This window comes from Apostichopus japonicus, chromosome 19 (assembly GCF_037975245.1).
Source record: "Apostichopus japonicus isolate 1M-3 chromosome 19, ASM3797524v1, whole genome shotgun sequence".
In the NCBI taxonomy this organism is placed as follows: domain Eukaryota; kingdom Metazoa; phylum Echinodermata; class Holothuroidea; order Aspidochirotida; family Stichopodidae; genus Apostichopus; species Apostichopus japonicus.
The window spans coordinates 15,195,226-15,208,109 of NC_092579.1; the positions used below are offsets into that span (position 1 = coordinate 15,195,226).

The 12,884-nt window shown below is 39.4% G+C and overlaps 1 protein-coding gene across 2 annotated transcripts in view; it reads left to right on the plus strand.

The window, feature by feature from the left end:
* LOC139959802 (uncharacterized) overlaps nucleotides 1–12,884 on the plus strand; it is a 26,225-nt gene continuing 13,341 nt past the window's right edge. The window contains exons 1-2 of one of the 2 annotated variants that reach the window (XM_071957661.1): nucleotides 1–405; nucleotides 4,795–5,016. In XM_071957661.1, coding sequence (XP_071813762.1) covers nucleotides 4,909–5,016 — 108 coding nt within the window. In that variant the 5' untranslated portion in view covers nucleotides 1–405; nucleotides 4,795–4,908. The other variant, XM_071957660.1, reaches the window with a different exon arrangement.

Here is a 12,884-nt window from a genome sequence, read left to right on the forward strand (position 1 = left end):
ATGTAACATTGTGTATAGACAACTTCCCTTTTTCAACAAAGGCTGACTTTTTTTCCAGGAAGCGATCGTAACTGGCCACATGTTTCTACCTCCGAGTCCCTGTTGCCAAAGAGGACACGCATGAACCGTGCATGGGAACGACGTAAATAAAAACAGTTGTTATCTGATAGTTCCTTCAGGTATCATCAAACATGGCAGGATTTCCCCGGCCATGATTCAATACTGCAGCTCAGCACGGAACACAACCGTTCGTTCTTCAGTACGTATCCTTCTTGTTCCTTCAACTGACTGACTGACTGACTGACTTACTTATCGCTTTCTGCGGTGGAACATGTCAAATGAGCACATCCTGTTTTAGCGAACTCAATCTATCAGCCAGCTCACTGGGAAGTCATGACAAGCAAGGTTTGTTGTTAACGAATTATGAATTATTGAAATCGCGTAACAACTAACTTGGGTCACTGATCAACGATGTGTAACCGGTTCTACACAGGGTCTGTCTTCCGTTGTTATTGATGCTTCTTACATACGCGCACTGTGTACGTACATTTCGTTGCCGCTACAGCTAGTAGGCCTACAGGCTCAATACAGATGAGACGTGTACGTGTTGTACCTCGTTCGTTTCGGTTGCAAGACTGTTGTGATGTAAAAAAGGATCTTAGAATTTCTTCATTAGATTATAAATGTTGGCGGATTGAGAGGATTTTTCTGTCTACGTGTGCCGTGGCTGGAATTAAGTGAGTATATGATAATATATTTACAATGTTACAGATATACTAAGTACCGCGTATTATAGTTACGCAGAAGTGTATATTATAGATGACAATAGGTCTATACATTAACGTACCACCACCATGCGCAGTCAAATCGATAAATAGCTCCTCATATTTTTCAACTTTACGATAATTCAAGGTCAATGGATTCGAAGTTGTTTGTATATATATGCGAGGGGAGGGAGAGATTAAGGGAGAAGGGGAGGGAGGGGGTGTGGCGTATAAAGAGGGTAGGTATAATTTGGCCAAAGAGGAGCTGCAAATGAAAATCGGGATGGTACAACTGCGGTATATAATAGTGAACGGAGAAAGGAACTAAACAAGAAATCATATATCCAGTATAGGTCTTATACGTGTGTATGAATTTGTCTTTTCTAAGAAAACTCGACGGTGGCGCATAACCAACCTTTTTCCATCCACGTGGGTGTATTGTGTGTGTTTGGGGGTGGGGGAGGGGGTCTTTATTTACTAAGGGCAGTGTTGGAACAAAGGTTGACCTATATCCCTCTGACATGCATGCATAGCCTAATTCAATTTGTAATTTCCATCACTCTATGTAGCATATACGCTATATTCTCTGCTTCTTTTTGTGTTGCACTAATATATGGACAAAATATAACTTCAACATAAAATGTACATGATCACTCATATGTTAGCACTGTAGCTCTGTCTAATTAACAGTTTAGTATTTGATTAGTTTCCTAGTGTGATATAGGGATCACACAAACGTGTTGTGAATAATTTACTGAAGTTTACTGATCTGTTCAGTCTCAATGACCTCAGTTTTGTTTATCGTTCATTACACGAAATGCCAGATACTCTGAATGCCTTCTTTACACAAAACTCAAACATCCACGCTCACAATGCTAGGCACGCTGATTACCTGCACCCAAGACAATGTCACAACAATTTCTCTAAAAGTAGCTTACCCAGCAAACAAAAAACGTTTTTTGAAACGTTATTAAAACGTTTCGTCATTTGTTTTGATAACGTTATTTGTGGTGTAATAAATATGTCACGAAAACGTTTTCAGGCAATTATTTCAAAACATTTTTTCATTAAAACATGAATATAACATGAATATAACATTAATATCTCATAAAAACGTTATGCCGACGTTTTTATAACACCACATTTAACGTTATAAAAACATATTTTAGAGGCTCTTTTAAAAATGTTATGATAACGTTTTGTGTTTGCTGGGTACATCATCGGGCCATCGCACTTTGGAATCCCCTACCTTTCACTTTAAAGGCGATGTCTTCTTTATAGTTGCTTTTAGAAAAAAGCTTACAAAAGCACTTCGTCAACATGTACTAGAACTACGAAATGAAACTGTGGGAGGGGGGGGGGGGTAGGGAAGGGAGAGGCAGGGGTATTTCTGTTTGTTTTGTTTTTATGGTTCTCATTTCTATTTGTAAAGTTCTGTATTTTATCAGGGAGTGTCACTACCCGACAAGCACTATAGGTTTTTTTTAGTACACTTCCTTTTCCCACAAGTTTTGTTTCTTATCTCCCTCTATGTCATATGTCATACTTATGTTGTGATAGAACAAAAATAAATAAATGAAATGAAATGAAATATGCTTATGTAGGCCCTAGTATAGTTTCTATATCAAGAACAGTAACCCATTCTAGAATCAGACTGATGTATAATTCCCTGTCACAGTTGTACAGGGTTCAAGGGGTGCTGGAAATGGGCAAATACATCAGTATTACAATCAGTGATACAGTAGCAAGGAGCAACACTGTACCGATGTATGTAGCAATAGAAATGGGACCGCAAAAGATCGTCCAAATTCACCCAAGCCCAACCATGTTTTATGACACCTTTATACACCTAGATATATGGCCGGCTCTCATGCCCAGAAAATATATACTTGTGACCCGTTTGGTATACAGTCTTCACGTTTATATCAATACTAGCCGTTTTGCAAGCCTGCGACTGGTGGAAGGGTGGTAATTTGTTTTACGATACTTGTCACCGGGCCAGAAGGGGTCCCGGACGACCAGGATCTGTGTAGGCATAATGTTGTATTCGAACATACGAGTTCTTTCAACAATCAATTAAGTGCAATTAATGGGGCATTGAATTGTAAGTGAGGCGGTTTGACATACGTTACGGTTCTGGTCGCCTTAATACTATTTTTCAATTTCATTTTTTTCCACTTCAAAATCGACCGACGGCAGATTAAAGTAGGGGCCTATCTGGATATTTAGATGAATAAGCAATGAGAATACATGCGGCCCGTTTGGTTTACTAATTGCACGATTAATATCGATACTGGCAGCGGCGGTCGGCGGCAGCGGATGAGTGGTTATTTTTTTTCGGTCCTCCGGACAACTTGCCTCTGTGGCCCTTGTCCTGGGATTTCACACCGACCTAGTTACCTAGTTAGATTAATGATTATATACGTCACAGATTAATGAGTCTATAAGCATAAGAAAAATGGAAATTGTAAAATCTTATTTGCAATGAAACTTCACTATAAAGTGGCCTTCATTGTTATGGCAGATATAGGCTACTATAAAATCTGAGCAACGAGATAATAACCACGATCAGCTCTCTCATATTGCTTAGACCAATTGTCAGTTTTGTCTAATTATATTTATATAAAAAAATAACACAATAAACCACGGCAAATTTCTTTGACGTACTGATAGGGTTTTTTCTGTCAGAATTTTTGTTGTTGCTGTGCATATAGAGCTATTTTCTTCGATTCAAAGTCCATAGAAGTTGCCCGTTATACAAGGACGTATTCAAATGTCGGAGGTCACATCTTTGATAACTGCTTAAAACTCGTATAGTCATAGAGTCTCATCTAACAATAGGCTATATACATGTTACGCGTGAACAATTTTATCCTATACATTGCTATTTGTTTGGCGTGTATATTGTTTGACGTATAGGCCTATATACACAGCTTTGTTTTGGGTGTTGATCTGTTTTTACACAATCTTTTGTTTATTTGAAATTTAGTTAAAGTATTCATTTATATATATATATATATATATGTATATATATATAAGTATATATATAAGTATCTCTTTCGAGATCCGGCTTTAGGAATCACAAATGATTTTCGAGTTGGTTAGCATCATGTTTGATCTCTAGAGTAAGGCAAAATATGTCACCAAAAACAGAACTAGTATTGTTCGATACAGGTGACAAACGCCTACAGTGGAATTACGATCTTCCTTACCGGTTTCGAACCTCTGGACATACAATCAGCGTCCATAGCCTAGTGGTTAGGGTGTCCGCGTACAGAGCGGGAGGCCCGTGGTTCGAATCCCGGTGGAGGCTGAAAGTTTTTTCACTGTTCTTGATTTTCCAACTCATTACGATTTTCATTTATATATATATATATATATATACATATATATATATATATATATCGCATTTCACTGTCTTGTGAGTCTTGCAGTACTGAGACATGTGTCGAGCGGTATCGTACAACTTCCAGGAGCTTAGCTTATATTTCTATCACGAAACCTAACCGGACTCACTTATATGTGAACAAATAAAGATTCTTAAGCCGCACCTCGCAAGTATTAACGTATTTCGTTGCATTCCAAGGCAACGGATGCCGTTGGGCGTATATAGTAGAACATTGGAAGTCAAAGTATAATATGTTAACATTAATAATTCATGCCGTGGCAACAACCGTATATATACCGAACATCGAAATATAAATAAAGTTAACATTTCCGACATGTTTATTTACACCTGATATACATGTGATGTCGCTAGGCCTATATACATTTACAGTGACTGTGATATACATATAGATACGGTGGCTGATTAGTGCCATTGACACACCAGTGTGGCTTATCTGTCCTTTTTTTCCGAGATATATATTTGGCGTCTCTGTTTCGCCCCGTTTTCCCTTATTTTAAAGGATACCCTAATTGACCACACTCCCCTACACTTGAACCCCCACCCGGGGCTACTCCTGTCAGGTGTGCGTTTCATAACCGTTCTTTTCGTAAATTTTCGTTTATTTTCATTTTCCAAATGTAGAACTAATCTGCTGGCTTCTTTGTAAATTAATCTTCTTCATGGTCCTGAAGCTAAATCACTACTTTGTAGAGAAGGAGGGAAGATAAGACCTTTGAAGGAAATTTAAGCAAAGTGATGGATTTATCAGCTGAAAATGGCACCAGCGAAAGTGAGTCATCAGTCAGAATTCTTGAGGGTTATATCGACCACCGAAACTTAGAGAAAACTTCAGACATCAAACAGGTTTGTAAATAAACGCATATTTCATAAAACACAAAAATGGTCAACAATTATTTCGTCATTTCCTTGGCAGTTGGTTATACAATGACTACTATAACCAACCCTTCTCTCTGCCTCTCCCTCTATGGGCCCTCTCCATCACCCCCTTCCTCCAATCGCGCCTTTTCGACGCCCTCTCACGACGACACGTATATCTTCCATGATGTGAGTCTTCTTTTGTATCCGTCTGTACATGTCATTTCTCGCATATACATAAACCACAAATTGAAAGTTTAAACGAACTAAGATTTTAATTACCAGAGAAGTACAAAGTACCGTAATTAATAACGGTGTAAGAAGACAAGGCAGACAATGAAGATATTAAAAACCGAGTTTAACCGCTAAAATAATCAAGATTAATTTATTACTATTGTTTTACGGTTTACCATTTATTTGTATTCCATTGTGATATACAGATCTTTACGTTATAATGTTTATGTACATTCATTACACATCGCATTGCATTATTTTAAAATACCGTATCAGTAGTGCAATACAATACAGCAACATTCAATCCGATATTAAAATCAAAGATTATTCATGCATCTTCAGGTTTTTGGTTTCTTTAACTCAAGCAGGGACATACTCCATCGCATATCATTTGGGAAGATCTCATATCGATTAATTCAATTAAATTTCCGATGCAATCAAGTTTCCAACTGTGTTTGTAGAATATATATGTTAACATTATAATGCAAACCATAGCCTTGGAGTACCCTCGATCGTTTGTTTACATTTAAGTTGCCGAGTATATGTATACACACAGCTGAAGAACATTCATGTTTTCTTAAAGCCGCTGGTTAGTAGGATTCCATGCATGTAACTAAATATCGTGCCATGAAAAAGCCTTGAGCGGAAGTTTTATTGTTAAAGAGTCTGTTATATTTTTGTCACGATATATGCCGCATATACTCTCTTGATGTGATTATTTAAAATTTTGACAAAATATGTTTACTTTTCAAAACTAAACATGCTTTTCACTATAGGCTTAGACCAAACGTGTAGGAGGCTGACTGAAGTACAAATGTTATTAACTGGGCGCGGAGTGGCCACCAAGAGGCATAGGCGTACGGGACCATTTCAGTTTGGGGGGGCAGAACTTTTTGTGCCCGAAAGTTCCCGTGACACTATCTAAGTGGAGCGCCACCATCGGTTGGCGCGTAGCGTACAAGAAAATTTTGGGCACACAATGCCTCTCAGATTGCCGGAAACGGCACTTCTGAGGCCTTTCAAGTTGCATCTAAACATTCTTTATTTTATAATCTCACGTTTTAGAAATTTACACTTCCCCAAAAATTTGGTATATTAGAAGAAGAAAAAATGGTAACATCACTTTGAAGGGGAAAAATGGGACAGTATATTTTTTAAGCTCCTATTTAGTTACCTTATTTATTATTTTAACACAGTACTCAGCTACCTCCAGAAAAACATACATTGTTCAACGATACGTAAGCGGGATAATGTCGCTGTGTCGGGTGAGACTGCAATTTGTCTCACAAAAAAAGTATAAAATATAACAAAGAATATGATAAACCCGTACTTCTATGCTTGTAGGCACCCCCCCCCCCCCACCATCCATGAAAAAGAAAATGTTTCTTCTATATACACTCATGTTGGGGATATCCAGGTCAAGGGCGGCGGAAGCACTTTTAATCTGGGGGGCACCTACATCAAAGGGCACTTTGCAGAAATTCGATTGGACTGATGCAGCCCTATATTTAGTACCCTTTATAACTCTTATTGTATTATCTTATTTGTGTATACACATCACTCCATCAATGCCCCCCGCCCCTAAAGGAAAATATGCATACTAGCACTGCAATATCCAATACGCAAATTGGGAAACAAGGAACAAGTTTTCTCTTGAGACAAAATGAGGTGAAATCATGCTAGATGCTAATGTAGGAATCTTCCGAATTAGACTGGTTTTTTCTTGTTAATATCTTAACAAATTTTCCATTCGAAATAGTTTTAAGTTTGACCCACAGAAATTCATTAAAAGTCACGGGCTTGGCCAGGATTTGCAAAGTTGTATGAACGACTATCTGAGCGGAGCGCCACCATCGGTTGGCGCGGAGCGTACTATAAAAATTTTTGGTTTACAAACCCCTCAGATGGCCGGAAACGGCCCTTCCCGAGTGTTCATTATGGTTCCCTGGCCTCTTGCTAACTTGAGGCACCTCAATTTTTATATAGAAAAAAGGCACATTTTTAACCTGAGGAAAAGTGGGGGGCACGTGCCCCTGTGCCCCCCGGTTCTGCCGCCCTTGGTCCAGGTATACAAATGACTAGTTAGAAAAAAAATGATCTTGCAAAAAGCGTGGTAGCCCAGATGAACTGCGCTTACCGTGGTGTTACACGGATATATTCGGGCATAATGATGCTGAATAAAGAAAATCATGGAATTGTCGGGCAAAAATTTGAAAAAGATTCGGGCAAGCTACTGCATATTTATATTCCAGATGACAAGAAATTCGGGCAAAAGTCCTGAAAAATTCGGGCAGCCTAAAAAAAAAAATATATATATATATTTTCTCCTCTTAGGCTGCCCGAATTTTTCAGGACTTTTGCCCGAATTTCTTGTCCTCTGGAAATTTGGGGGGGGGCAGTCTGCCCCCCGCCTCGTACGCCTATGCCAAGAGGTGGGAGGAGCGTTACCTTGGTGTTAGGTCTAGGGAACGAGGTCCCCGGAAGCTGCAACTTATTCAGTTGTTTCTGTTTCTCTTGAAGCGACATACATACCAGAAATATGAATTCGTCGTAAATTTATCTTATTTAGTAACCTCTTTTGGTGAGGTTGATGAGGGGTGGATATCTCTTACTTCTTGACCATGTTGACCTACTCTATGTTCATATCATATGATATGTATGTACTACCTTGCCTAATCCACTTTGCTGTTAGCGACGTTATGTACTAACTTGTTTATTTCTGTTAGTATAATTTAATAATTAATTTACAATACTAGACGACTATGCAGACTTCTGACTATGGGGGCGGAAAACCATAATTACTGAACCATACGTGGTCTTTGCAGCTATGAACAAAGATACCAAAATAACTTCAGTAAAGTTATTGATGTCGAGCAATTACTTAATAATGACGTCACTGTAAACCATATCATGCAAGCATTGGAAGAAAAACAAACTGCACACCCAAACAACAGACTTAAGAAAGTAAAAACAGTAATAAGATAAAAGAAAAAGGAATAATAATGATTAATAAAATTGAATTTTCAAACCTGGTTTTGACGAGGACACACATTTGATGGGTCGTGATCCTGTTGGGCAGTCATGAACTTGTGCTACATGAAAGTGTAGTTTAACATGATTTTCTTCCTACATGGGAGTCAGCTTCAACGACCTCAGGGCCGCACACCCTCCTTTATAAAATAATTGATTCGTCTCTAGCCATTTTATAAAAAGGTTATCCCCTGCGGGAGAGAATTTACCCCCGCCCCCTCCCCCTTCTCCCCAGTTCACACCACTGTTTCTCAGCAGACTATTGCCTGGCCGTAGCTGATTGTGGTTATTCTTTCATTGACCGCGCAATTTGATAGCTGTTACATACCTGACTGAATATATATACAGACACACGTAAAGTGCAGACACTAGTTTGGAAACTATTATACCGACGTAGCTGTTATCCGTTCACCGCAAAGAACTTATCAAAGAGATTGAAATCATGCAAAAACTCTCAACAAATTGTTACTGGCCGATAAGCAAAACAGACATAAAACCATAGAAATCTGCTCTTTGTTTATTGTTTTCTCAGTACTTGACATGTGAATCCATGCAGTATCTACCATATATGCCTAAGATTTGTAAGCAGCATAAAGTACATTGTTGTAAATTGAAGTTCAATTGAATCCTGTACAAGAGGCATAGATACAACACTGACTGTTTTTAAACAAGACTGTTTGTTGTGTGGTAGGGTGGCCGGGTGGGGGGGGGCGGATGGGGGAAAGGGTTGGAATCTTGCAAAATACAGAATATTTCGCGACACCCCGATACTGTGCATTTGCGTGATGGCCGCACCTGGAAGAGAAGTTTTTTTACAGGTTTATGATATGAAAGTAACGACTTTACATGTTGCTATAGTAACGTCATAATTTTCATACATGTCATACACACAACCGCCATGTAGGCAAGCAGCCCCTGAAAGCTCTACTCCAGTTCACCTCGTTGATGATGTCAGGTTGACGTAGTCTAATGACGTATATTGCCTTTTGTGTAGATTATTATCATAAGCTTGTCGTACATCCGAGTTAATCCAATTTCATCAAAATTTGAATTGTTTCCTTTTTCGTCAAATGTCTGTCTGTAAAATAATTATATTAACAAGGTCGGAGATAGCAACGCGTACCATCGCTGTTGATGATATAACTGGATCCCCCCCCCCCAGCAATTTCAAACCACGAGGGAACAGAAAGAGATGCAGAGACGCAAACTGCCATGTAATCTATAATCTCTCTGAAAACCTTTTTACGATTTTGGGTAAATTAGGTTGTAAATATATAGTTCGATATATGCGATTAATAAGGTCAACGCAAGTCGTTTATACGCTGTGGTTTCTCTATAGATACATCAATCTGCTTTGTCGTTGTGTGTCGGTTGTAATATATGATTAAATACTGATACAGTTACCGTTGTATTGGTTCAAAATCATATATTTGGTATTTGTTGAAATGTTTGAGGCACAGGTGTAGTATAATCAGGCGCGTATCCAGGATTTTCTAACCCGGGGGGCGCGAATTACTATCTAAGCGGAGCGCCACCATCGGTTGGCGCGGAGCGTACAAGAAAATTTCTGGTTTTGATACCCCCCCCCCCCCCCCCAGATGACCGGAAATGGCACTTCTCGGGCTTGAAAATGACCAACCAGAGTGCACTTTTGCCTGAGAATCAAGTATTTCCCAAAAGTTTTTTTTCCATCCATAACCTTTTTGAAGATTGTCACCAGTCACACATCATGTTCGACCTCATTGCATGTACTATGGATCATTGCTTTTGTAGGTGATTCTACGTCACGGCCCACAATATCCGAAAGCCCCACTTTTGAAGGTTTTAAGCCCATTATTTGTTGAGAATTTGAAAATTCACATTTCTCGTGAATAAAATCACTTTTAAACATACCCATAATGTTGCACAAAATTCAATCTATGGACAACCAATATAGAAAAACCTCCTGGAACCCCTAACAGACAGGTCAAAATTGCACGAGTAGAGGAAAGTATGATGAAGAATGTTGGTGAGGAAATTTTGGAAAATTCCGACACAGTTAATTTATTGGTGTAGAAATATTGCAACCTCTTATAATGGCTATTATAAAACTTCGTTGAAGGGAATGAAAAATAGCAGATATATCCGATATCAGGTATATCGAACCGAACACTACAAACATAGGCGTAGGTCCCGTAGGAGGCGGGGGCTGCAGACCCCCCCCCCCCGCAACCATTTTTCGGGCACCTACTGAAAGAAAAATAAATAGCAATGAATAGCTTAAAAATGATCTCCTTGGTAATTAAAATAAAGTTGTAAGCTTGGCCGACATTACTACTGTAAAAGAGAGTTTTGACATAAATGGATCTGTATGCTTGTTCTCCATCTACATAAGACATTTGGTTGTTTACATTAGCATCCGGCGGTATACTGTGCAACTTTCACGGACCGTTAGGTAAACGATGCCATGCAATGTAATGACCCATGCTTGCTTATATGATATTGACATCGATATGTTGAACGCGCGCCTCGCGCGCGAAAAATTTTGGTTTTTTTCGGGCAAGTCATTACAGCCCCCAAATCCAATTGGGCTCCTACGCCTTGACTACACACAAAGACAGTTTTTGAGGCTGTTCATCGTGGAACATGCATTCAATGCTCACTGATATGATGTTATATCTGCTCTTTGCTTTACAAATTCGAACAGGCGTGTAGCGAGTAATTGCCAAGAGAGGGGCGAAGCCTGTAGGCAAACTATCTAAGCGAAGCGCCACCATGTGTTGGCGCGAAGCGTTCAATAAAATTTTTGGCCGAAAATGCCTCCCAGATCGCTGGAAATGACACTTCCCAGGCCTTGTAAGTTGCATCTAAGCATTGTCTATTTTGAAATTACTAGCGATGTCATAAAGAAAATTTGCTCGGGGGGGGGGCGGTCGCCCCCTTCCCGAAATGCGTCATGTTCCCCGACGACTCGGTCGAGTTCAAGACCAGCCACAGTTGGTTCCATATAGCACAATTGTACAATTGTTTAAGGCGTCCATACACACACACGCGTTATGATAGACCATATATAGTATTTATATAGATACATTAGTGAGAGAGGAAAAATGGAAACGTCAAAAATGGAGTTGTCGGTGTAAGGGGTAGGGTGAGGCGCAAACACCCTCCGTAATCCTCGATCTGTCACTGGCTACCATGTGTATATAATAGGGATCAGCGCTTTAACTATGACTGTTCCTCTTTCTCTTCCCGAGGTCTTGGCTATCTTCTACTCCCTCCTTTTCTCCTTTTTCTCTCTTTTTTCTTTTTCTTTTCCCTTCCTTCCCCTCCTCCTTTTCTTTTTTCCCCTCCTTTTCCCATTTTCTCTCTTTTTTCTCTCTTTTTTCTCTCCTCTTTTCCTTACCCGGGGGGCGCGCGCCCCCAACGCCCCCCCCCTGGATACGCACCTGATAATACATACAGTAGTTTAGAAGTGTTATCGAATGCATGCATTTATAACTAAGGGCGGATAGCGTGAAGAATCATCGTATTTGACATAAGCATGCATTTTGTACAGCAATAACAAGCTTTTATAGAATGAATGCACGGGGTGGAGGTTGTGGGTTCGAAATCCAATGAAGCTGACAGTTGGATATAGGTAAGGTATCGATATAAACTTGAAAAGGTGGCACGGCATATATGTAGACGCCATCGGTTTTATAGTACAGCAACCGAGGTGGAGGGGGCAGGGTATGTGAAGGGCACGATGTTTAAGTTATGAAAATGCATATCTCACAGCTTCATGTTTATTTCCTGCAATGTGTTCACATGAAGAATAATAGCTCTATTAAAATGATACCCTTCGCCAACGAACTTTTGTCAGAGCTGATAAAGAAAACAGTTCTTTTAAATAATACAGGCGCCTGACTACATATTGAAATAAATCTATCATTTGAAGCCTTTAATTGAATGTGAGTGAATGGAAAGGCCCTGTGACAGAAAAAGTGAAAGGAACTGCATCAATTTGTGTCATCACTTGTTATTCTTTGCCGGAGGCGTAAGAATTCTATGAGATGGTGTTCACTTGTATGTGTGTGTGAATGTGTATGTGACACTTGCTTGTAAACGCGGTAACTCAAAAAGCTCATGATGGGTGGTTAATTTCATGCTTGGTATGTGGATTCGTCTTATCGGGTAAAAGAACCCGACTCTTTTCTGTGGAGGTCATTTGAGGTCAACTGAGGTGAAAGTCTGATAATATTTATAAACAACTCAAAAAGCACAAGTTTCAAAGTTCATATACTTTGTTATATGCAGATTCCCCTTGGTGAGTATACAAGAAACCTATTGGAATTGGTGGAGGTCAAAGGTCATTTGCTGTCAACATTGGTGAAATTCTGAAAACCTTGTAAACACGATAATTCAAAAAAGTGGATCTTTATTAAACGTCATACTTGGTATGTACAGTAGATCCAACCTACTGAGAACAAGGACCTATTGAATTTGGTAGAGGTCAAAGGTCGTTTGCGTTCAACGGTTTTCAAAGTGTGCAAACTCTGTGAACATGATAACTCTAAAAGTGTGATAGGCAGCTCCCCCTGTCTGAGTGCAATCATCCTGTTAAAACTGGTAGA